Genomic DNA, 27699 nt, shown 5'->3' on the forward strand with positions numbered 1-27699 from the left:
CATAATATTATGAGAACCATCGTAAAATAATTGTAAAACAATACAAAGAAAAACTTGAGGGAAAAAAGTAAATTATAAATAAATTATAAATAAAAATTTTGAACCTCCATTTTGATTGATCCCCATATAAGTAATAATAAAACCCCCTATTGTTTACAATGGAAGACATTTTTATGACTATTACATTGACACTTAAAGGGCCAGGTTCCAATTATTCACGCTCATGTAGGATTCCATTACATGTTTCCTCGGATGCTTGCGAGTGACAAAGTGGTGGCAATCTTACCGATGTTGGGCGCTCGGTCAGAGAAGCGACTGCCATACATGTTGTTGGCCAGAAGGAAGGCTCCTTTCTCCAGGATGTCCACCAGCATGGTGGCGATGTGGGCTTGCTCTGTGCTGTTCATGTCCTGCCAGGAGTCCAGCGCCTCGGGACGGAGTAGGTTGTCCACCGTCTGCACCACCGCCTGTCACCAGCAGGGGGAGTATATTTATGTAGTGTATTATTAGCAGTATGACAGCCGTATTACACATTCTATTTCACACTTAAATTTTTATCTAATGGCAGTTGGTTGAATCGTGTCATTCTCTTTCACACGACGGCTAAGCTTTTCCTGCTCGTGAAATTGGCTCCCATGGCCGCCGCAGAGGCTCATGTTGTTATTGTTTGGTGTTAAAAAAAAAAATAACGTCGCAGTTACATGTTACACAGCGGTCGGTCTGTGCAGTCCATTCTTCTTGCCATAGGAGATCAGTGTTATATTACAGTGTGCTGAAGAAAGGTCAGGACACGCTGCAGAAAGCCACATTTCATCATTACAAACACACACACACACACACATACACACACATACACATACACAGATACACCAGGTCTTTTCATGATATTACCTTACAGCTTTCTGAGAAACACAGATATTGCAGAAATATTGAAAAAGCAAAAAGCCTGGTAACACAAACCGCTTCATACTAACGTCAAATTAGGTTTTCCCAGAAGCAGACATATTGCATTTTGTCTTTATCGTGCAACACAATGAGGCAAAGCAGTGTGGGAAATTACAGTCAAAGCTTTGATAAATACGTGCATGATGTTTTAAAAGTCTGTATCTCCTGTATGAAAAGCACGGCTGTCAGCAAGCAGAAAAATAAAAACAGTATTTGAGGCAATTGCACATAATGTCTTTGCCGAATGGAGAAGTAGAAATGGTATGGATGTAGAGCACCATAATGTATCTCATGTAACTATTTTTTTTTTCTAATGCATTGCTGCATAGCATGTTTGTCTGTCAACAGAGAATATAACACTTTTACAATATATTGTTTTAAGTAAAAAATTAAATAAAAAAATTTATAGGACTGTATATATATTTTCTAATGATTTTTTTAAATAATTTTGTACCTCCCCTCTTATGATAAGAAACTGCTTAATTATTAAAAAAAATGATGAGCAAAAATGATTAAATGATTAGTAAATATTTTTACAATATTTTACTTTATTCTTATTATTTTCTATTTTTAGTTTAGAACAGGGATGTCCAAACTCATGCTGAAAATCAAAGGATGTGGGGTGGGGGGGGCAATTTGACATTTTCATGTATTTTTAAAAATCTTGTAAAAAGGCAAAAAAAAAGACAGGCATATGTTTATTGTGTTATTAGTATCAACATTTCAGCTTCTTTTGGCCTTTATGCTGTCTTTTCTGTGCTGTAGAAGTAGAAAAAGTAGAAAAAGTGCTGTAGGTCAATAACAGACAAGTTGCAGGCCTCATATGCCCCCCCAGGCCACAGTTTGGACACCCCAAAAACATATAGTGACAGACTAATAATATAATAACAATAATAATAATACATGTTATTTGTATAGCGCTCAGAGTACTCAAAGATGCTTTACAGTGAAGAAAAAATAAATAAAAAATAGAGTTGAGTAAAAAACAGAGTAAACAATGTATTAAAATAAAATATCCATACGTTCATTCAGAGCTAAAAACAAGGCTAATAGCGGACTACCGTGACTGAGTACAGGAGTAGGAATATTCAATTGTGGCTTATGGTGTTTTTGGTGTTTGTATTCGGACTTTTTGTGTTTCACATTAAAAACTGGGACCTGCACACTGAAGAAAAAAAAAATCTTGGCAATGGACCATTGATTGTGAGGTGTGTTATCGATCACAAGCTACAAATTCTATGTTGACAAGCATTAAAAGAAGAAAAATCCTTCCCTGAGGATTCACATCCCTCCAGTTCTCCCAAATCTCCCAGACATTTACTGTAAAACTGGCGCATCCAAAGAGAAAATGTACCTGGATGTAGGCCCGACAGGTCCGCTCTCGCTTCTGGAACTGCAGACAAAAAATGACAGGGGATTAAAACAGAAAAAAACAAAAATAAATCGATCAATGCACATCCCTGGTGGAGGAGTGCGTGCATCCTGGTCTACCTTGTTGTAGTTGCGTGCTGCTGACTCCTTGTTCCCGGGCCTGAGGGACTGGAGCTGAGCATCCAGGATGTCCAGCAGTTGCTCAATCAGTCGCACCGATGAGCTGATGTCCCCCGCCTGGATCCGCCCTCGCGTGTGATTGGCTAGCTCGATGGCGATGTTGGCAGCGTTCTCGCCGCTCTTTATCTGGACGGTGGCACATGGAAACACTGGGTGACTGGGGTTGGATACTTACCATACTTTGGAGGCTACACCAGGGGTGGGCAAACTACGGCCCGGGGGCCACATGCGGAACACCAAGCATTTGAATCTGGCCCGCTAGTTGCTTTCTAAGTATTTCAAATTTGAACATACAAACTGGAAACATGACTTGCAAGTTTGACGTCTTATTTAGTAAAAAAAACTGTAAAATTTAATTACATAGTTTGATATGGTCTAATGTTTAAAGTGCTCCTGAAAAAAAGAACATGAGAAAATACAGCTAATAGCATAACACTTTTACAGATAAAATTAGACAAATAATTCAAGGAAAATTATAAGCATAAAATAGTGTGTGTGTGTGTGTTAAATATATGTTCTGGGCCCCCGGACAATTTTTATTTTATTTTTTTAACTCAACGAGTCAAAATATTTGCCCACCCCTGATCTTCACGAGTGGTGTCCAAAAATACAGCAAAAAATATAAACATCAGCAGTAAGTTAACCCAAATAAAGTCAAAATATTACAACAAAACTGCTGCCATGTTAGCCACACGGTGGTTGAGTGGTTAGCATGTAGGCCACACAATCAGGGAAAAAAAAGTTAGAATATTGTGGCAATAAAATCATAAAATTAGGAAGAAAATTTAAATATTGGGAGAAAAAAATTCAAAAAACAAAAAAAAACAAAACAAAGACGTTAATGCTAATAAAATGCTCTCACAAAGCTGAGTTTTTCTATTGAATATATATAAATTGTTAGCATATCTGCATGTGTTGCTTGATATGTGTGGCTAGCATGTAGGCCACACAATCAGGAAATTGAGAAGAGGAAAAAAAAAGTTTGAATATTGTGGCAATAAAATCATAATATTAGGAGGAACATTTAAATATTGGGGGAAAAAATTAAAAAAACAAACAAAAAAAACCTACATTTAAATATTGAGGAAAAAAAACAAAAAAAAAACAAAGACGTTGATGCTAATAAAATGCTCTCACAAAGCTGAGTTTTTCCATCGAATACATATAAACTGTTAGCATATTTACATGTGTTGCTTGATAAAATATATATAAGTAACCCTGATAACCTTTAATTTTTCAGTAAGTGCCAAAAACTTTGCACCACCCTGTCGTAAACAAACTTTTGGATTAATGGCTAGCGATAGCGCTAACAAGAAGTCATAGCTTGTAAACCCTTTTGCAAATCATTAAAGCTGTTTCTACAAGCCTTAAGTAGTTTCTTCTGCATTTTGCTCCCCTTATTTTTACCAAAAATTCTCCAAAGTGTGACCTTAAAGCAAAAAATCCGCACCAAACTGTGATTGTGACATCCTGCTACACCTCGAGTATTTACATAGTGGAGTTGAAACAAGCAGCTGTTCCTAAGCGAGTCAAAGAAACAACGTCGTGCGTCTGTACCAAGTACCCCAGACCTTTTCATCTCAGCCGGTCTTGTAAACAAACCTTGTAGAACACACTGTGAAGTCTGCCCGCCGCACTTCACAAATCACAGCCTGAGCGAAGTGCTGCTTTGCCTGCCGCCATCGATTTTTGCCAAAAGCAGGAGGTGTAATGGATTATTCACACCGTGATATATTTCACTGCGAGGCTTCGGCAGCTTGTGGAAGGACGCGCAAAAAAATGCCGCCGCTAATACAGTCGCCTAAATTAACGCCTGAGAGAGAAATACTTTGCTAACTTTTTAAAGTCTTGTGGGACATTCGGTTTCTTCTTTTATTTTCAACCCAGTGCTGAATGAATGGAGGTTAAACTGGTTGGAGGATATTCATTTTCAAAATAATTTAGCCGTCTATGGGCGAGAGGCGGGGTACACCCTGGACTGGTCGCCAGCCAATCACAGGGCACATATAGACAAACAACCATTCACACTCACATTCATACCTATGGACAATTTGGAGTCGCTAATTAGCCTAGCATGTGTGAAATGTGTTTTTATGTGAAAAAAAACAATGCAAGAAAATCAATGCTCTGCCAATTATTAACCCATCTCAATAGGCATATTTAATATTTTATGGAAATTATCGAGTGGTTAGCAAGCAGGCCTCACAGCTAGGAGACCCGAGTTCAATCCCATCTGTGTGTGGAGTTTGCATGTTCTCCCCGTGCATGCGTGGGTTTTCTCCGGGTACTCCGGTTTCCTCCCACATTCCAAAAACATGCTAGGTTAATTAGCGACTCCAAATTGTCCATAGGTATGAATGTGAGTGTGAATGGTTGTTTGCCTATATGTGCCCTGTGATTGGCTGGCCATCAGTCCAGGGTGTACCCCGCCTCTCGCCTGAAGACAGCTGGGAAAGCCTCCAGCACCCCCCCACGACCCTCGTGAGGAAAAGCGGTAAAAAATGAATGAATGAATTATTGTTTGCTAACAAAAAGGGCTGCACGGTGAATGAGTGGTTAGCATGCAGGCCTCATAGCTAGGAGACCCGAGTTCAATTCCACCCTCGGCCATCTCTGTGTGGAGTTTGCATGTTTTCTCCGGTTTCCTCCCACATTCCAAAAACATGCTAGGTTAATTAGCGACTCTAAATTGTCCATAGGTATGAATGTGAGTGTGAATGGTTGTTTGTCTATATGTACCAGTCCAGGATGTACCTGGCCTCACGGCTGAAGACAGCTGGGATAGGCTCTAGCACCCCCGCGACCCTTGTGAGGATAAGCAGTAGAAAATGAATGAATGAAAAAATATAATTTCAAAATAAGCAATGTCGGCTGCATGGCGTTTGAGTGTTTAGCCCGCAGGCCCCACAGCCCAGAAACCCGAGTTCAATTCCACCCTCTGCCATCATGTTCTCCCAGTGCATGCGTGGGTTTTCTCCAGGTACTCCGGTTTCCTCCCACATTCCAAAAACATGCTAGGCTAATTGGCGACTCCAAATTGTCCATCAGCTGGGATAGGCTCCAGCACCTCTGCAACCCTTGTGAGGATAAGCGGTAAAAAATGAATGAATGATAACAAAAAAAACTAAAACAATTTGTATTTGATGTCGTGTTGAAAGTTGGACTTGTTTAAAGTGATATATGAAGATATATAAATATATATATATATATATATATATATATATATTACAACAGGTTTTGAGAAGCTAACATAACTTCACATGGTTAAAATAAAAAGCAGTAATTAGCTAGAAAGAGCAGATGGATCCTAATGACGGTCCATTTAAATTGTATATTAATCAGGCCAAGCCGTGGGGATATGTAAATGTATGATGCATTGTGGGGGCAGTGTCTGGGGCCACGGGGGCACGGGCCCCGCGCCCGCAGGCCAGGCGGAGCGGCTCCGGGGTCTCACCTTCTGGGCCACCTGGTTGACCCACGGGGAGGTGCAGTTGCTGAGGTCAGGACCACGCGGGTTCCATATGACCTGCTCGGCCAAACACTGGAAGGAAGCGATGCCTGGGGAAAAGCACAACGGAAAATTAAGTGTGTGCAATTAAACTTGGTTTGGAATGACACTTATTCCAAAGAATGAAGCTTATGAAGCGTATGAACCAATTTAGACATTTGGTTCTAGAATAAATACATTTTAGCACAACATTGGTTACACTAATGACGGCAAGAACAACAGACAATCATGTACTCCAAATACAGTATATGAATCTACAATAAAAATCTATATATGAAAATTGTATTCAATATTACAAAAATAGTAACTGATTGTTAATAATCAGTTACTATTTTTGTAATATTGAATACAATTTTCATATATTATAGATTTATGCACTCATCTTTAATATATGCACTCATATTTACATTCAAAATAATTTAAAATCTTTATTTTAAATGCATTATAATGTATTATATATATATATTATAATATATATATATATATATATATATATATATTTATATATATATATATATACACACACACACACACAAAGCTAGTAAAATATTTTCCCCTTTTCTTGTATAAAATTGCTAATATAAACAATTATTTTTATTCAAAATACATTATAAATGTGGGAAACTGTTTTATATATGTTTATATATAATATATATATGAAAAAAATAAATATATGAAAAAAATATATATACACACAAAGCTAGTATAATATTTTTTCCCTTTTCTTGTATAAAATTGCAAATATAAACAATATATAACAATAATTAACAAATATAAACAAATATTTATTCAAAATACATTATAAATGTATGTTTATATATAATATATATGAAAAAAAATATATGAAAAAAAATATATATATGAAAAAAAACATATACTATATATAATCTTACATAAAACAGTTTCCCACATTTATAAAGTATTTGGAATAAAAATAATTGTTTATATTTTCAATTTTATAGAAGGGGAAAATATTCTACGAGCTTTGTGATCAATTAAAAATCAATGGGCCAGGAGTAATATAAAAATATTGTTTTTATCAATGGATAAAACCGCAATTTATTATTTTGCTTGCCTCATGATAAACAAGGCATGCCGAATCCATTTTAACACCAGAATATATTTGCTTGGCTGATAAAGACTAAATAATGCAGCAAGTGAGGAGGTAGGGTGGAGACAACAGCATTGGGGGAAAAAAAAAAAAAACTTCCACAGCATATAAAAAATAAGGCAAGAATTCAAAAAGTCACATATGAACGCCAGCCACAAAATGTAGTACTGTACTTGGCACAGAAAAAAAAAGACATCACACATGGTGTCCCCTCCCTGTCACATAAAAGCACCCGAAGGGGGAACGACTTCCACACGCTGGCTGTCATTTGCAGCCAGCGTGTTGCATTTAGTGGAGCGGGTTCACGTAGAGGACACTGCTCTGGGATCAGCCCAGAGACGAGTCCGTACGCTGACGATGCTCCTGCTAACACAAATAATAACACACGGCGGGCGGCGAGGGAAAATAAAGCCGAGAAAGGAGTACAAAGACGACATAAGCAAGCAGACGGATCAGAGAAAGTGAGGCGTTGCATTTAAACACCCTCCACTCTTTGAGAGCTAATTTAGCGCTGCTAATGTAACCCTCATGTATTCCCGTGGAGAGAACGGGCACAAACAGCAAAAGGCAGGAAGAAAGAGCAGCTAGCTGGATGCATGTTACGGAGAATAAAAGGTAGCAAAAAAATATAAATAAATGAAAAGAAATTAAGCTTGTGTTGCTTTGGCTTTTCATTTCATTATTCGCTACTTTCAATCAGCTCGCTTTCCGCGGGCGATGAGCCTTTCATTTGTGGAAGAGCAGTTTCCATCATGAAGTCCTCCAGGACGAAGACCAAAGACTTGATATTTTTCATCCACCAACATGGAAATTTAGGGTACAGAAATATCCAAGAGCTGTGGGGTGGATTAGTGGTTAGCATGTTGGTCACACAGTCATGAGATCTGGGTTCAAATCTCTGTTGGCTATGTCTGTGTGGAGTTTACATGTTCTCCCCGTGCGTGCTTGTTTTTTTTCCAGGTACTCCAGTACTCCCACATTCCGGGTTAATTGGCGACGATGAGTGTGAACAACGTTGTGAAGCGACCACAAAGGTAACCTGAACACGAGGACTCCTTTATCTGAGATTATTATTAATAAAATGTATAGAAAGAATCAGGACCCAGTAGAACCAATCTGATGGCACAACAACATTACAATTGAGGCACACAACATTGTGGAGTGACTACATTTGAGAATATTATTGAGGAAATGCAGAGAAATAGCAGGACCTTGGCAGAGGGGGGACGCATTAGAACGAATCTGATGGTACATTGATATCAAGAATATTATGACAGCACACAACACTGTGGAGTGACCATAAAGGTGACTTTACAGTAGCTCTTGTACTTGACTGTATAAATATACCTCTAAGTGTTTAGTCAACAGCAGAAAGGACACGCACCAGCAAATACAAATCGACGGTGTGGACATTGAAAGGGTGAACGAAAATTATAAATAATTTCTGGGGATCACAATAGATGCAAATACGTATGAGCTGGAAACCTCATATTACAAATATACAACATAAGGTGGCCAGAAATATTTCAATATTTGTTCTCAATCAGAAATCACTCCACACTCTTTATTGCTCTCTGGTTCTACCATATCTTACTTATTGTGTGGAAATATGGGCTAATAACTATAAAAGCAATCTTCACTCGCTAAATGTACTGCAAAAAAGGTCAGTAAGGATAATTCATAATGCCGCCTACAGAGAACATACTAACTCCTTATTTCTAAAATCACAAATACTTCAACTTGCTGATATAGTTCATCTTTAAACAGCTAAAATAATGCATAAGGCTAAAAATAACCAATTAGCTAAAAATGTCATCCAATACTTCTCTACAAGAGAGGAGAAATATGATCTCAGGGAAGAACTACATTTGAAACACTTATATGCTAGGACTACGTTAAAAAGCCATAGCATTTCAGTATGTGGAATCAAACTATGGAATGGATTGAGTGAGACCCTCAAACAATGCACAACGATGAGCCAATTCAAGAAACAATACAAGCAGTTGATGTTTGCTAAATACAAGGATGAAGAGTCTTGAACCAGTCATAATGTGCTATACATATCACTATATTGACACTTACTATGGTACCCATTATGTCATTGGATGGTCATATCACCTCGTACTTCGGTACGGGACAAAAATAAAAAAAACCCAAAAACTATATTAGGAAAGCAGGAAGTGAACAAATGTAACAGTTACTGATTGTAAAAGTACCAGATGGAGGGGTAGGATTTAATAAGCTTTGCTTCTTCCTACTCCTTTTGGACATGTGGAACTGTGAACTGATTATGTGATGCATTCAATTGTAATCTGATGCATGTTCAAATGAAATAAAACCATTACCATTGCGTTATATATAAAAAAACAAAAACAACAACAAGAACAGAGAAATCGGTTCTACTTACCAAGAGATCCTTTGGGACAAGGCCGGTCCACAGTCTCCCCTCTCATAGTGGTGGGCCACTGGACGCCACGCACCAGCTTAGTCTCACAAACATGGGGGCCCTGTGAGGACTGAGGCGTCCAGCGTGTGACGGGCACGGTTGCTGTGATGGCCCGTAGGTCGGGGCCAGGGGGGTGGTGGTGGTTGTTGTTGTTGACAGAGCCGACAGGGCGCAGCGTGGGGGCCACGGGGCGGGCGGTGGAGGGGCTGGCGCTGGAGGTGAAGGGTCGGGCCGGAACAGTGGTGGTCACTTGAGTGGTGGTCAGAGGACCTGAGGAAAAATAACAACAATGTCTTAAAAGCGAACATACAGTACATTTTGTGAAATCTAAGTATGCACAAAATGCATACAAAATCTGAAGGCACAGACATAGCTCCTAGGAACACAAACATGGACACACAACACTGTGGAGTGTTGTGGAAAAAATTTCTATCATCCTAAGTAGGATAGAGAATGCCTGAAATAAATACATAGCTCTGGCAGTTTTTATTACCTTTGCAAAACAAAGGGGTCAGACAACACACAGTATGCATGGCGGTCTGTAGGTGTCTGGCCAAGAGTGGTCTCTTGGCGGGAACTTTTATACTCCATAGCATGCAAATGAATTACATTACAAGAGAAAAGAGACATTCTGGTCACTCCCCCGATGCCATCCTCATGTATGGGGGTTAGCCTTCACACCCATTCTTCTGGCACGGTTTGTCACACCCATGCGAGATAACCTCCTAGGGTCAACCATTTGGTGGGACCTCTTGATGTCCCCTTGTCCCATGAAGGTAGAGCTTTGATCAAAGAATGACCTCCTCCGACACTGCCTCTAACCCCAGGTTACAGATAGCCTCCTGCTGTGCCACCATCTTTGAAGGGACAGCAGGATGTGCTCGGATGCAAATGTCGAAGCTCTTCAAAAGGCCATAAAGTAATTCACACAATGTGTAACCTAAGTTATACCTGTGAAATATAAATTTTCCCATCACACTCCTCCCTTTTGATTATTAATTAATCATGAATTACAGTACATTTACAGATAAACAAACCGATAAACAAACAGATCAGGGTTGTCAGTAAATTAATTATCATGAAAGTTAGGAATGTGGAAAACTGTGTTATAATGTGTTCAATTGTTGTGATAGATGGTGGAGGTGTTGATCGACAGTCAGTTCAATTCATTTGGTGTCTGCCATGAGATTGGTTGGCAGTCAGTGCATCCTCTTGCCCAAAGTCAACCGGGATAGACTCCAGCCTACCCGCAATCCCAGTGAGAATAAGCGACATGGGAAAAAGACGAATGGATGTCCAGGTGTCTTAAAGTGTTTGTCTTCAACTTTTGTGGTAGATGCTGTCCGTATGACATCAACGATGTGGTAAACATGATGTGTATGATTTGAGATGTTAGATTGGCGAATCATGTCAAAGTCCTTGTGCCTCTTTTGATGGCTTGCTGTTGTTCTACCATGTTGTATTCAATCAGTCAGTCAGCCAGCCAGTCCTCTTGATTGAAGCACTCGTTCTTAGGTTGCCGGAGTTTGCGGTGCAAACTCGTGGACTCCATCCAAACACGCAGTTGAGAAGGTTGAGTGCGTCATGGACATTTCTTCCATTCTGTTTAGGTAGTGTCTTTCTGTCTTGACCGATCTGTGTGCAGGTCTCTCATTTGACCACGCTGACAGTGGAGTCTTCCCTCTGCTGGAACTCCAACACGTCCTCTCCATGGCCCCCAGGGCCAACAGATGTCAGGTCACTCGACACCCACCAAGAACATAGAAAAAATTAATGAGCAACACAACATTTTACATCTACGTGATACATGTCTGATGTGTTCTCTACACATGACTAATCTCGAGAGCAGTAGGCAACCATCATGTAGTGTCTGACTGAATACTGACACTTTGTTCATATTTTGGCCATTGACGTTGATTGTAAATAAGCCTTAAAATTTTCTAATCGTCAGGAGAAAGCCCGCGTAAGCATGAGGAGAACATGAAACTCCACACAGAAAGGTTCTCAAACCTTCTTGCTGTGAGACAGCAGTGCTAACCACTCTGCCATCATGCCACCAATATCTATTTTAACTTTAATTTTAACATCCAGCTCTGCATTTAAGTTTTTGCCAAACAACACAAGGTTTCACTGAATTTAAACCAACACACCATCTGGTCTGAATTTGCATTAAGATGGACATTGTCACACTGTAGTAGTGTTCCTTGCTCACAGCTGGAAATTTGGGTTTCAATGAACCATTTGCTCTCATTAGCATGACCATTGGCACTATGGAAGGCAAAGTACCAAATACAGTAGTATAGTAAAGAAAAAACAAGATACAGTAACTTACCAAAGTCTTCAGCGTGTTGTACAATCAATGGAGTGTCAATGCCACTGCTGATCACTGATCATTATCAACCTCTAATGTTAGAACTCATACCTACCTTTGTTTCACTCACTTTGGTTTTGGAGAAACCAATTCTAGCAAAAAAAATATATCATGTCCAATTGTTAACAATGATTATTCAACAAAATGACAATCTCCCCCCTTTTGACACATGTACTTCCCATGTGTCAACTTCCAAAAGCATTGGCAGTTCCCTGTAAAATCAAATGATGGTTATCTTTTTATACATCTGCAAACAGTAATCTGTGAAGCAGGACACATCAAACAAAGTTCAACAATTCAAACTCTGGATCCTGAAGAAGTGTCCTGTGGAACAAACTGAAGTTAAAACGATGACACACCCTGCCAAGTGTGTGAATGACTTCAAGTGTTACAGTGTTAGTACATGTTAGTACTGTTAAACAGTTTTCAACAAAAAAGATGTCACGTTTCGGCCATATATGACATGTCTTCTCCTCCCCCAGGAGAATGTGCTTTCCTATTGTGGAACAATGAAGGTTAGGCTGGAATAGTTCATAGTAGTTTATGTCTTCCCACAACACAAGAACAACCCTGAAAGAACAATTAACACATTTAAATTTCAGTCAATTAAAATTTTTGTCACAGTCCACTGTCCCCCATGAAGAACCCTGCTGTCAGTGTGTCGCACTCATAGTCGTCATGTCAGGATGTCATTTGCAACACTTAAAAGGTCCAAGTTCCTTTGAAAGTCGGATTGTTCTAATTTACAAGGCCTTTTTCGGAATAGCTAATTTTTAGATGAAGGTTCTGCATACTCTGAATGAACTATACATTTTAGCAGATTTAATTTATGCCTATTGATGCTAAAAGAGCAGAACAGCCTAATATGTTCTTTGCATGCGTCTATTAGTAAACTAATCATTGGGTTTGTTCTGTATTTCCCAAAGTGATGGTCAAGAATGGCTTCAGCCTCACATTCACACTCACACAGACAAACAAGACAACACAAAAATGAAAAACCAGCTGGACAGTCCTTTCTGAGTGTATTTTTGCCGAAAACACTTTTCAAAAAATCCAATTGCGGACTGTAATAAATTAACAAATTGTTTTTGCATTCCCAATCAAATGTAAAATAGCATGCTTGTACAAAAAAGGCCCACATTATTCCATTTGTCACTGTGTCTCTTTTAGATAGAGACCCAAGAGGAATGGAATCATTGACGTCAAAAAAACGGTACCTGAGTAACCCAAATGTGCATCAAGGCAGCACTTATGCCCAGGACAAAATATTTGTGAGATAAACATTCCCCTAACAGCTATCCCTATGTCAATATCTTTTATCAAATTTCTCATCACCATAGAAAGGTATGATGTGCATTGAAGACCTTGCAGAGCATCAATTTGCATTAATTGTGTGTGTGTGTGTGTATGTATGCGTGCGTGTGAGAAAGTACATTCTTAACCTCCTCCACCAGTTGAGCACTCATGTCAACAGTTTGCATCTTCCTTTGATATGCATACAGCTGATTGGCCTCTTGCTTCACCAAAGTGTGAACATCAGGGTCAGTTTTTACACCTTCACCTCCATCTGAATTAGAAAATAGGCCATTTGGTCCTTTGCACCATATGCCAACAAACTTAATTTTTGAAGTTGAATTTTCTCTTAAACAGAAAATCCAATGGTGACTTGTCTTTGGTCCACTTCACCTGATTGGCCAACAAAGTCAACATAATTGCCATTCAACTTTGGAGAGGTTAGGAATTTGTCACTCTTAGTGAGTGTGTTTCATCAGAGTCGAAAGGAAAAGAAATGACCTTACTAAGTCGTCTTATAGCATATTCTAAAAGAGAGAAGTAGATCATATCCTACATAGTTATCAGCAAGAGGGGCTGATTTAAGCCAAGACTCTAAACAAAAGGAAGAAAAGGACAGAGCATGTAGATGTGTATGTGTGTGTGTGTGTTACTGTCAACTTCAGTATCATCCTTGGCATCAGATGAGTCAGAGTAGCCATGATCCCATCACGCCCCACCTCCTTGCTTCTTTCCACCATGTTTGTTAAGAAAGTCCTCCATCAAGTCTTTGGTCCAAAGTCTCCTTTTGCTGCACATGCCAGGGTCATATTGCTGTTCCAGTCTCTCCTCTGGATGTCCTCCTTGCAGGTGGCCATTTGGTGCCACCCATGGATTCTGGTGCTTGGCTTGTCCTTGCATCAAAGGTGTGATCCATCCGGTCAAAAGTGTGATCCATCCAGTTCTAAGTCGGTCACATTCTGTTTTAGTGGCTGGTGATGTGATTGTCGTCACCGTGAACACCATGTCAGCAAACGTCTTCAGAACTCTTCAGTTGTCAGGGAAAGTGGGACAACTTCACTAAACACAAGCAGGGCTGTTATGGCCTCCCCGCACGCCTTCCTTACACCATTGTCCCACTCATGGTCTCCACCGTCAGTCACAGGATACTTCCTAAGCATTCGTTTGGATACGAGTGACAATACATGTCTGGAAGGGATCATTTGCAGTTAGAACACAGCTCATGTGATGGATCTTCTTCAGGTCTTGGTGAAGATGACACTGGACATAACGGCATGGCTGATGATATTGGACTCATCGTGCCTGTTGTTGCATCAGGATGTTGTTGTCAGGTTGTTGGCAGAGCAAGGGTGGAGGTGTGCGATCAAGATCATGGTCCACTCTGAGACACTGAGGCACTGTAGGAGAAAGAGAAGGAAGACATATTCTGAGAAGTCTTGTCTGTTCTTTTCATGTCAGTGTGTGTTGCAGATCTTCATCATCTATGTAACGATCATCATTACAAGTCTTAGTTGCAAGCAGTGCTCTCTGCTCTCAATGGTTTTTAGCCTTTTTCATTTTTTTTTTTTTTTTTTTTCAAAGAGTCCATGCTCTAAACACAATTCTTGAATGCTCTTTGATTTTCTCTCAAATAATATTTTTCTTTTAAACAATGCAATGTGATGTTTTCCCTTATCACCATTTTTCCCAACAAAAATCTCACTTATTTTGTTTTGTTCTATTTTGTTTAACTCACTTTCTCTTGTTCATATAAAACTCACTCCTCTTTTTCTCAAAAGTTCCCCATATTAGTGTTTTTTATGCATGCTTTCCCCATTTTTTTTTTCTTTACTTATAGTTGCTTGTTTACCAGATTTCCCATATTTACAAATGTCACTGCCTGTGCACAGTTACCCATAGACGAGGCCGTCGCCCCGAATCCTAATTGTTTCCTGCTACAATTGGAAAAGCTTAAGGTGGTACTCAATCCTGAAGGTCAATATAAATTAACGTCAGCTTCTACCTACCCATTGGTGGTACTCAATCCTGAAGGTCAATATAAATTAACGTCAGCTTCTACCTACCCATTGGCGGTACTCAACCCTGAAATTGAATGGCAGGTATGTCTATGAGCATGGCTGAATTCTGAAAGCTGGTTTCAGCCTCAACATACCCATCGACAAATTTTGCGCATTAATTTCAGCTTCTACCTGCCCTTTGGCGGTACTCAACCCTGAAATTCAATGTCAAGTATGTCTATGAGCATGGCCGAAATCTGAAAACTGGTTTCAGCTTCGACATACCCATCGACAAATTTTGAGCATTAATTTCAGCTTCTACCTGCCCTTTGGCGGTACTCAACCCTGAAATTCAATGTCAGGTATGTCTATGAGCATGGCCAAAATCTGAAAACTGGTTTCAGCCTTGACATACCCATCGACAAGTTTTGAGCATTAATTTCAGCTTCTACCTGCCTAACAGCGGTACTCAACCCTGAAATTGAATGGCAGGTATGTCCATGAGCATGGCTGAATTCTGAAAACTGGTTTCAGATTCAACATACCCATTGACAAATTTTGCTCATTAATTTCAGCTTCTACCTGCTGATATATGCCACTGCAGCGGTGTTGAGCCTTTTCCCAACCAGCCAGCCCTGCAGTGACACGTGACCAAATGTACATATGGGAAATATTATGAGTATATTGTTACCTAATGCCAGACCAGCATTCATTTCAGCATTCTCACCGTGTACAAGACGTTGTTCCACTCTGATAAGAGATTCCAGTGGTGATGGTCTGGAGTCCTGGACGGGCAGCCCTCAAAATCTCTGAATGTCAATGACAGAGAGGCTGGAGGAAAAAATTAATTCCAGGATGATCAGTCGCTGTCCGCCACAGATCCAGATCCAATCAGCCAAGGAATCCCACTTCTGACACCAAATTGTTGTGGAAAAAATTTCTATCATCCTAAGTAGGATAGAGAATGCCTGAAATAAATACATAGCTCTGGCAGTTTTTATTACCTTTGCAAAACAAAGGGGTCAGACAACACACAGTATGCATGGCGGTCTGTAGGTGTCTGGCCAAGAGTGGTCTCTTGGCGGGAACTTTTATACTCCATAGCATGCAAATGAATTACATTACAAGAGAAAAGAGACATTCTGGTCACTCCCCCGATGCCATCCTCATGTATGGGGGTTAGCCTTCACACCCATTCTTCTGGCACGGTTTGTCACACCCATGCGAGATAACCTCCTAGGGTCAACCATTTGGTGGGACCTCTTGATGTCCCCTTGTCCCATGAAGGTAGAGCTTTGATCAAAGAATGACCTCCTCCGACACTGCCTCTAACCCCAGGTTACAGATAGCCTCCTGCTGTGCCACCATCTTTGAAGGGACAGCAGGATGTGCTCGGATGCAAATGTCGAAGCTCTTCAAAAGGCCATAAAGTAATTCACACAATGTGTAACCTAAGTTATACCTGTGAAATATAAATTTTCCCATCACAGGAGCAAGAGCATATATTCATTCATCTAATACTATTATCAAGGCAATGTGGAGAAATTGCAAGAAGTAGGAAAAAGGCTGACTCAGCAAAACAAGTACTTCCCAGGAACATAAACACACAACACTGTGGAGCGAGATCATAGACTTATTCACCCGATGTTGACAACATTTGAAGAAACTGCAAGAACTAGGAAAAAGCAGACTAGGTAGAACAAGACTCTGAAAACAAGTAGCTCCCAGGAAAATAAACATGGACACACACAACACTGCGGATTGACTAAGAAGGTGGATGGAACACAAAGACTTGTTCGAGATCATTATTGAGAAAATGCTGAGAAATGACAAGAACCGGTGAGGCTGGCAGAGGCGGACAAAAAAGAAGAAATATGAAGGTGCATAATTCATTGGGAGAGAAAAATGTAGGCACACAATGCTGTGACGTGAGATCGTAGACTGATACTTCTGATACTATTACAGAGAAAATGCTAACAAACTGCAAGAACTAGAGCCAAGTAGCTCTCGTGAACATAGAAGCACACAATGCTGTGGAGGGACCACATAAACTAAAGTATTATCTAGAAAATCTAGGCAAAGGTGAAGAATTAGTCAAATAAGCCCAATACACCTAAAATAGGCAGCTCTTAGGATAATAAAAATGAACACACACAATGCTGTGGAGCGACCACAAAGGAACGCTAATACTCATTCAGTGGAGCATATTATTGAAATGACAAAAACTAGGCAGAGGCAGACGCAGAATATACAATCTGAAGGTGCATACTAGCTCTCCAGGAACATAAAATTGGAGGCACACAACGCTGTGGAGCGAGATCGTAGACCAATACTTCTGATCCTATTACCAAGACAATGCTAACAAACCGCAAGAACTAGGCAAAGACAGATTCAGTATCTTAAGCCAAGTAGCTCTAGTGAACATAGAAGCACACAATGCTGTGGAGGGACCACAAAACTAAAGTATTATGCAGAAAATCTAGACAAAGGTGAAAAATGTGTTAAAATTAGGCACTTAGGATAATATATAATTTAATTTTATTATCTTAGGACAATAAAAATGAACGCACACAATGCTGTGGAGCGACCACAAAGGATAGCTAATACTCATTCATTGGCGCATATTATTGAAATGACAAAATCTAGGCAGAGGCAGACGAAGAAAAATACAATCTAAAGGTGGACAGCTCCCCAGGAACATAAAATTGGGGGCACACACAACGCTGTGGAGCGATATCATAGACTAATACTTACGACACTATTACCGAGAAAATGCTAACAAAATGCAAGAACTAGGCAAAGACAGAGTCATTATGTTACGGCAAGTAGCTCCAGTTAACATAGAAGCACACAATGCTGTGGAGCGACCAAAAAACTAAAGTATTAACTAGAAAATTGAAGCAAAGGTGAAGAATTAGTAAAATAAGCCAAATACATCGAAAAGTAGGCACCTCTTAGGATAATAAAAATGAACACACACAATGCTGTGGAGCGACCACAAAGGAAAGCTAATACTAAGCCTAAAACTAGGCACAGGCAGACAAAGAAAAATACAATCTAAAGGTGGATAGCTCCCCAGGAACATAAAATTGGAGGCACACAACACTGTGGAGCGACCACAAAGGAATGCTAATACTCATTCATCGGAGCATATTATTGGAATGACACAATTAGGCAAAGGCGGACGAAAAAAAATACAATCTAAAGGTGCATAGCTCCCCAGGAACATAAAATTGGAGGCACACAACGCTGTGGAGCGACCACAAAGGAACGCTATTACTCATTCATCGGAGCATACTATTGAAATGACAAAATTAGGCAAAGGCAGACGAAGAAAAATACAATCTAAAGGTACATAGCTCACCAGGAACATAAAATTGGAGGCACACAACGCTGTGGAGCGACCACAAAGGAAAGCTAATACTCATTCATCTGAGCATATTATTGAAATGACAAAAATTAGGCAGAGGCACACAAAGAAAAATACAATCTAAAGGTGCATAGCTCCCCGGGAACATAAAATTGGAGGCACACAACGCTGTGGAGCGACTAAGAAATTGAAAGTGAAAGACTTCATCCTTCCCACATTACAATGGCATGGATTCCATTCAAGACTCCACTAACAAAAAGCTGAAAACAAGATGAAATGTGACACATGTAAGTGAAAATGACGAGGTTGCAAAGAGAATTTAAAATAGTGCTTTTGAAAGTGGGGGCCACCGCTAATTGGGGTTACAAATACTTTTCGGAGCCCTTCAAAGCGTCATCTCCTGAGAGCGCAGGCGGCGGGAGGGGGAGGAGGAGGAGATGGTGAGGGAAAGAAGGCGTCACCATCATCACAAGTCAGGCACAAGTAAATAATTGATCAAATGTACGGTCGCCATCGCTAACAACAAGACCTAATGTGAAGATAAAAGCCGGCACATCACAACTGCAAAAATCCTGAATGATCAAACGCAGCCGCCCATCGGCACATCTGCCTCTCTCCGGGGCACAAACCAGAGAAGACCCCTTCATGTGGCTCCAGCGCCGCCAAAACCTTCCTCTTCGTCTTATCCTGATGGACTGCCAAGACGCCGCGTCCCCCCCTTCCCCCCCTTTATCACTTTGCCGTGACTTTTTCATTATCCACCACAGCGAGCACTCGCTTCCTATCAACACGCAAGAAGAGAGCAGCTGCAGATTTGCATGCGGCCAGATGTCTGTTTGAAAAAGCTTAGTGGGGAGTTGCTGGCATCAACTAAATAGGGGACGCTACCCGGTCACAACATTAGGTACACCTGCACCATCAAACGGGAATACAGAATTTTCAGCAAAATCAATAAAAAAAAAAAAAAAGGATGGAAAATGATCCAATAAAAGTGGCTAGGATATCGCCAATAAATTTAAACTGAAGGCAACTGTGGGCTACGTTCCATTACGAAAATTTGCAGTCACAGTCAAGAGCATTCCTTTTATATGGAGTGTCAACTTTTAATAGTGCACCATCACTTCTAGATTGCTTTTACGACCATGTCGGGTCTCTAAGAGGTTTATCTTGCTAATTTGTACTTTATTACGCTGTGACAAATGAGATGTTCCTACCCGTGGTGGGGTCCGGCGGTCCGAACTCCAGCGGGTAACGCAGTACATTGTAATTGTTCCACACATAGAGCTGGTTGTCTCGGGGGTTGTAATCCACGGAGGAGATGTACTGGTACGGGTTGGGGAAAGCGATGTTGACAGGTTCCTCACGGCCGTGGTTGGTGTTGTACGCATACATCAGGAGGTCCCCGCCCGCCTCGCTGTCGTCGTCCTGGTAGACCGAGCGCACGGCGTAGAGCACGCCGCACGCCATGAAGGCGTTGGATGCCACTCGCTTGTCAAAGCTGGTCTCCCAGGTGCCCTCGAAGCGAAGTGTGTAGGGATTCACCTGAAGGACGGAGCCATAAAAACAATGTCAATGTGATGTAGGTCATAGCTATTAAGGATGTTAACGACATCCATAGTGGGTCAAGCATTTTGGATTGAAAAATCAATAGGGCTCTTATTCTGGCATGGAACAACATTTGAGGCAAATGAGTTGAAATTGTGCCTGGAAAAAGGCCCGGAATAAAAAAAACGGATGCTCGTACGGCTGTGCAGCAACCAAAGAAGTGTTGCGAAAGCTAAGATTTATTAATTAATCTAGTTAATTAATTAGTTAATCAGTTAACCAGTCATGATGTGCTATACATATCACTATATTGACACTTACTATGGTACCCATTATGTCATTGGATGGTCATATCACCTCGTACTTCGGTACGGGACAAACAATTACAAAATTTAAAAATAAAAAAAAACAAAACAAAAAAAAACCTTAAACTGTATTATGGAAAGCAGGAAGTGAACAAATGTAACAGTTACTGATTGTAAAAGTACCAGATGGAGGGGTAGGATTTAATAAGCTTTGCTTCTTCCTACTCCTTTTGGACATGTGGAACTGTGAACTGATTATGTGATGCATTCAATTGTAATCTGATGCATGTTCAAATAAAATTAAACCATTACCATTAATTAATAGTGGCTGTGTTCGAAACCGTACAATATACTTCCATGTCCATACTATCCACACTCCATACTGCATACCCAATCCATCAGACAGTATGCAAAGCGTTTACAGTACAGCGTACTACATGATAACCCACAATGCATTGCGCTCCTACCCGAGATGAAAACGACAGGCTGAAGCTGATTTCACTTTAGCTCTAAACTCTTTAAATACTGAAGGTATTTGCTCATATTTTGGCTAGCTAACAATAAAGTTAAAATAAAGTACATAGTTTAGCAAGATGTTTTTTAGTACGCGATGCAGCGCATAGCTTAAACACAGTTAAATACAAACACATAGTTTCACAAGTACTGACAAACTTAGTGTGACCCTTGTCACCACACACACACAAGAAAACTAGAGTGATGACCATATCTGGTATGTATGATATGGCTTGTTTACAGCACAAGAAATGGCAGAACTTTCCAGACGTCCTGGCATCGTCCTTGCTGACAAGAGTGCTTTTTGCAGCTGCGCTGTACTAAGACCCAACTTACTGTTGGTATACAGGGAATGCAATACAGCCTGGACGTCTGTATTAGATATTGTTTGTATCAGGAATAAATACTCTCATATATACTTTCATATACCGGTTTGGTTATTTAGTCTGCCCATATCCTCAATTTGACACCTACAAGGAGATCGCCTCGAAGTAAGGGAGGTCGAGATTTCCTTCAATACATACACTTTATTAAGATTTTTTTTTTTTAATTCAAGCGAAGAAGTGGCCGTTCAGATCCCGAGTGTGCCATTTATTTGTCCAAATACCAACCGTTTAGAATTTCATTCAGGCGAATTCTGCAAAATTTAAGCTAGCCAAAGTAAACACAACACAAAATAAAACACCACCTTTCTTTTCTCATACAAAAAAACCCAAAGTGATAAATCACTGCTTTTACTTTGAAAACAAGAAGCGAATCAACTCGCAATATATCCTGCATGACACCGCCGTTTGATCGATCCTGCTCCAGTATTCAGTATCCAGTATTCAGACTTTTTTTTTTTCCGCGGTGACATCACATTGCATTGCATCCTGGGTAATTTGAGTGCGAGTTGTAAGCTGATGATACATACTCAACATTTCTAGCGAATGCAGTACACATACGGGAACTTCTCACACACTGCATACTCAAAGAGTTACTATGAGTAGTAGGTAAGTATGCGGTTTCGAACACAGCCATACTGTAACGGTGCATAATAGCACCCCTGGACCATGAAAAAAGAGGCACATGACGTCATGTAGCGACCATGAGAGTTTTGTTTAGCAGAGTTCAGCCCTCCACTCTTAAGAGTTCTATGGGTTCCTTCCAAGAGTCCACAAACAAAAACCTCAAAATAAGATGAAGTGTGACTGATGCATGTGAATATTATGAAGTCTGCTTGAGGTTGGAAGGAGAATATAAAATACTTTTGACTTTGACTTTCTTGTGGCCGGAAAACACATACAAAAAAAATCGCTAAAAGCTTGAATTTGAAAGAGGTGAAGAGTAGCACTCACATATTTAAGAGCTTTAAAAAAAACAACAAAAAAACATCTAAAAGCTTGAGGAAGAGGAATACAAATGAATGCTGACACATTTAACCTTTGACCTCATCTATCCTGGCCCTCTCGTCTTTTCACCATTACAAAATCAGAAGAGTTTTTTGCTCTTGTACTTAAAATAGTCCCTACTTAAAGGAGAAGATATAGCAAATAGATTGCTCATAAACACATTATAACGGGACTATATTGCAGCTGTATGCATAATATGGAGCACAATAACAACAAAGGCCGATGGAACACATACCTTACAAATGATATCAATGTAAAGTGTGTACACACTTCTCTACAGACCGCAAGGCATGCTGGGTAACCTGCTGTACTCTATCCCACACCATAAATACACCAAGTAATCACACTCCCGTGGATACACTTTTGCAAAAAGGCAAAGAAGGACAAATCCAGTGACTTTTTTTGTGTTATTGGACACTTATTGAAAGCGCATATTAATCCTCATCTAAAAGCATCTTTTTTAAAACATAACAAAAACAACAAACACAGCAACAGAAGAAAGTTCTTTCTTATTGGAAACATATTTGTTCTGCTTTTCATGTTTTGTTTTTTTTGCTCACTTTTCAGTCTTCAACATGCATCACGGTCAATTATGCAAATTGGATGATAAAATCTTCTTGCTTTGACTGAGCACAAAATACCAAAAATGTTTGAGGTCAACCATTACAAAAAGTGTTATTATCTACTAAAGCAGGGGTGCCCTAACTTTCTCCACCGCGGGCTGCATACTGAAAAATCGAAGGCTGCGGGGGCTACTTTGATATTTTAATTTTTGAAAACCAACCCAAGTGATATTTAATATAAAAAAAATAGTAATAGTATATATAAAAAACAGCCTCAATTTGAAGCCTTGTGTTATAGGTGATAGATAGTATTATTAATATCACATTTTTCTCCTCACCATACACTTTTTCCCAATTTTCTTCTCTTAAAAATGCTTTTTATTGAGAAAGAAAAAACATTTTCTCATGCTATTATGACTTTATCCCCAAATATTTTGATTTCATTCTTGTCATTTTTGTATAGTACGTTGAAACTAACAAACTAATCTTCCAAATGTTGCATCGTTATTGTTTCTCAAATTGAACAAAAAGCTTTTTTTTCCCTTTAACATTTCAACTTAATGCTTACAAAATATATTTTTCATAATATTATAACTTTATTGTTGTAAAATTGGGACTTTTTACTTTACTCTATTCATTTATTTATTTATTAATATTTTATTTATTTATTATTTTATTTATTTATGACTTTATCCCCAAATATTGTGATTTCATTCTTGTCATTTTTGCGTAGTAAGTTGAAACTTCCAAACTAATTTTCCAAATGTTGCATCGTTATTGTTTCTCAAATTGAACAAAAAGCCATTTTTTCCTTTTAACATTTCAACTTCATGCTTACAAAATATATTTTTCTAAATATTAAAGTTTTTTTCTTTACTCTATTTATTTATTAATTATTATTTTTATGTATTTATTATTTTTTTATTTATTATTTATATTTATTGTTGTAAAATTTGGACTTTTTTCTTTATTTATTATTTATTTCTGATTATTTTATTTTATTTATTTGTTTATTTATTATTTGTTTATTTGCTTTATTGTTGTAAAATTGGGACTTTTTTTCCCCTCAAAATTACTACACTTTTTCCCCAAAATGTTCCTGTTTAGCTGTATAAGAAAACAGCTGCAGGCTCCAAATGGCCCCCCGGCCGCACTTTGGACACCCCTGTGCAATACAGTCGACCGTTAAACAAAATCAGTCGGATGCTTCGTACCCCCTGAACGTTTAAAAATGAATCTGCATGACCATTAACCTCTAAATAAGGTCAAATTTCAATCCATGTAGTAAAGTTTTGTATGAAAGCTGCACGTATTAATCAGCAATTGATGTCTGCTGATGAAATTTGCCCATAAATTCTAACTATATGTATGTATCTTGTGGGCCGAGTGTGCTTAATGTAGCGTCAAAGAGCGTGCGTAGGCATAATGTAACATCGGAATGAGCGTGACAAATAAAGCGAGTCAGCAGAAAACAAACAATTCCTGGATGATTAACGTAACGGCTTATTGCCGTGGTGCCGCTTCGTTAGAAACGTAGGTAGGAATTTAATTTGAAGGTGAGGCCAAAGATTAAAAGGAAGTTGCGTGATCAAATCAAAACACTGATGGGTTTAAAAACAAAAAAAAAACAAAAAAAAAAACGATGCAGCTCCAATGCAACAAAGCAAGATTAAAGAAATATTGGAACTTTTCCCTAATTCCCTGCCCTGTGATTGCGCCGTGTAATCTCACCGCCGACATTTAACCTGCCGCCTTTTATTAAAACGAGATTCCAACCTAATCCACTCCTGCATGTTTAATCCTCGCTGCTCACCCACCTGGCTGACCACCAGTCGCCCGTTGTTGGACTCGGTGGCGTAGATCACCCACAGGCCGTTCTCATCCACGGCGAGATCGATATCGGACTTGCCGCCCCAGCGGTAAGGAGACGTGTCGTGATAGTTGGCGTTGGTGATGATAGCTTCGCCGCTCTTGATGCGCGTGCGAAGGTCGTACTTCACAATGTTTCGTGTGCGCTCCTTGTTGTAAAAGACGGCGCCGTCGTATACCACGAAACCTGTGCCGTCGACTCTGTTTGGCAACCTGCGGAGAGGTGAGAAACCGAACCGATCATCGGGCTCAGCGGGACGTCGCCGTCTCGAACTAAAATCGATACAGGAGCTGTTTGATGCTCACTTGTACGTCGTGGTGGCTCGATTCTGTTTGAAATCCTCCCAGGAGGCATATTCGAACAGCATGTCGGTGCGGTAGGGGGTCCAAGGCATGACGTAGAGGCGGTCCCCGGACTGAAGCGGGTCCTTGCACCATGCCCCTGCTTGGTGCTCCGCCTCCTGCAAAGAGCTGGGCGCCTGCACCCGCAGCAGCGTCCCCGGACATACAAAGACTGTGGAACACAAGGAGGAGGTCGAAAAACAGAGGAGGGGGGGGGGGGGAAGTGGCGGATTTGGTAAATATTAAACTACAAGGAGGATGGCAAGGAAGTGACACTGACTACAGACAGAAATGGATGGACAGGAAGTTAAAAAAAAGCCTCTTTCGTATAATTCGACAAAAATGCAGATCCGGCATTTATCCACCTGTGCATTTTACACAGAAGCCAACGCAGAATTACTGCAATTGTTTATCAACTCCTATCCCACAGTCACATGTCCGACAGCTACAAATGCTTCCAACTCAGGCAGGAAAACTACATCTGAAGGTGGAAAAATGCCAGATCTGCTTTGTGTTGCTTCTATTTATGGAGACACAGGAAAAATGCTGGCTTTTTTTAGGCAATGTGAAAGATCGGTGGTGTTGAAAGTGGAAAAAAGATGTGGAATATGAAACCGGAGAGAGTGGGAAAGATGGAAGGTTAACAACAAAAGAGTCTTTTGCACAGAATTCCTGCTAAATTACAGCATCAGAGCCGTAACCGCTGTAAATCTGCCATCTATCCCTGTGTGCCTTTTACACAGACTGGCTGCGAATGTGTTAAACTTCACCTTTTCAGTTACGGCCCTGATGCTTGGTGGAAAATGACTGCCCCCCCCCCATCGCATAAACACGGAAAAAGGTGGAAAAATGCCAGATCTGCTTTGTGTTGCTTCTATTTATGGAGACACAGGGAAAATGCTGGCTTTTTTTTTCTTTTTTTAGGCAGTGTAAAAGATCGGCGGTGTTGAAAGTGGAAAAAGGACGTGGAATATGAAAAAGGAGAGAGTTGGAAAGATGGAAGGTTACACAACAAAAGACGGTTTTGCACAGAATTCCTGCTAAATTACAGCATCAGAGCCGTAGGAGCTATTTATCCCTGTGTGCATTTTACACAGACTGGCTGCGAATGTGTTAAACTTCACCTTTTCAGTTACGGCCCTGATGCTAGGTGGAAAATGACTGACCCCCCCATTGTTGTTGCTGTTCTGCATAAACACAGAAAAAGGTGGAAAAATGCCAGATCTGCTTTGTTGCTTCTATTTATGGAGACGCGGGAAAAATGCAGTATTTTTTTAGGCAGTGTAAAAGATCGGTGGTGTTGAAAGTGGAAAAAGGATGTGGAATATGAAACAGGAAAAGTGGGAAAGATGGAAAGTTACACAACAAAAGACTCTTTCGCACAGAATTCCTGCTATATTACAGCATCAGAGCCATAACAGCCGTAAATCTGCCATTTATCCCTGTGTGCATGTTACACAGACTGGCTGCGAATGTGTTAAACGTCACCTTTTCAGTTACGGCCCTCATGCTAGGTGGAAAATGGCTGCCCATCCATTGCTGTTCCGCATGAACACGGAAAAAGGTGGAAAAATGCCAGATCTGCTTTGTGTTGCTTCTATTTATGGAGACACAGGAAAAATGCTGTCTTTTTTTTCTTTTTTTAGGCAGTGTAAAAGATCGGCGGTGTTGAAAGTGGAAAAAGGACGTGGAATATGAAACAGGAGAGAGTTGGAAAGATGGAAGGTTACGCAACAAAAGACTCTTTCACACAGAATTCCTGCTAAATTACAGCATCAGAGCCGTAACAGCTATTTATCCCTGTGTGCATTTCACACAGACTGGCTGCAAATGTGTTAAACTTCACCTTTTCAGTTACGGCCCTGATGCTAGGTGGAAAATGACTGCCTGCCATTACTGTTGCTGTTCCGTATAAACACGGAAAAAGGTAGAGAAAAAAAATGCCGGCGTTTGCGAGCAGTGTGACAGGAGCTAAAGATTGGCTCTGATAAGAGTTAGTTGGTAATTTAAAAGAAGGAACCCACAGAATAGGAGGGATGATAATAGGCAGGAGTAGAGTCGAGATGAGATGCATTATCAGATTTAAAATAAAGCTCATTTGTAGGACATCAGCATTGTGGTCGCGGCGCGTCTGAACATGATAAATGGGAGCGTACTGGCAAGCGGCCGCCAGCGCCGCTTCTCGCTTAGGTGTAGTCGCTAATCTCATTTATCTCGGCCTACTTTTTATTTGATTGCGCACTTTTATCTCAAAGGCCTCTGCGTGTTCGCTCGGCTCGCGGGTGGAAAATGTGCGGTAATTGTGGAGCTGGCTTTATTAGGACTTCAATTTGGCTCTCAGTCAAGAGTAACAAGCTACGTTACCCAAAAAGGCTTGTCTTTATCATTCATTTGCAGCATTAGCTTGTTGATGATGTACATGTTGGATTTATTTAAATATTTACAATCATTGGATTCTTGAGTAGTAAAAAAAAAAAAAAAAAAAAGTTAGGAACACTAATGGGCTCATTATTGGACTCCGATATAACAATTTGGGGATTTTTCCAGCGCTAAAAAACTAAACCCTTTAATGGCATGTT

General features: G+C 40.0%; 1 protein-coding gene across 4 annotated transcripts in view; it reads right to left on the reverse strand.

Moving 5' to 3' along the window:
• Positions 1-27699, reverse strand: part of adgrl1a (adhesion G protein-coupled receptor L1a) — a 286520-nt gene that overhangs the window by 25475 nt on the left and 233346 nt on the right. For all 4 annotated transcript variants that reach the window (XM_058050254.1, XM_058050252.1, XM_058050253.1 and 1 more), the window contains 8 exons: positions 25085-25292; positions 24727-24991; positions 19807-20134; positions 9523-9831; positions 5951-6054; positions 2437-2622; positions 2300-2338; positions 287-467 (listed from right to left, as the gene is read on the reverse strand). In XM_058050254.1, the coding sequence (XP_057906237.1) occupies positions 287-467; positions 2300-2338; positions 2437-2622; positions 5951-6054; positions 9523-9831; positions 19807-20134; positions 24727-24991; positions 25085-25292 (1620 nt within the window). The remainder of the gene's footprint in view (positions 1-286; positions 468-2299; positions 2339-2436; positions 2623-5950; positions 6055-9522; positions 9832-19806; positions 20135-24726; positions 24992-25084; positions 25293-27699) is intronic.

Source organism: Doryrhamphus excisus, chromosome 15, assembly GCF_030265055.1.
Source record: "Doryrhamphus excisus isolate RoL2022-K1 chromosome 15, RoL_Dexc_1.0, whole genome shotgun sequence".
Classification (NCBI taxonomy): Eukaryota; Metazoa; Chordata; class Actinopteri; order Syngnathiformes; family Syngnathidae; genus Doryrhamphus; species Doryrhamphus excisus.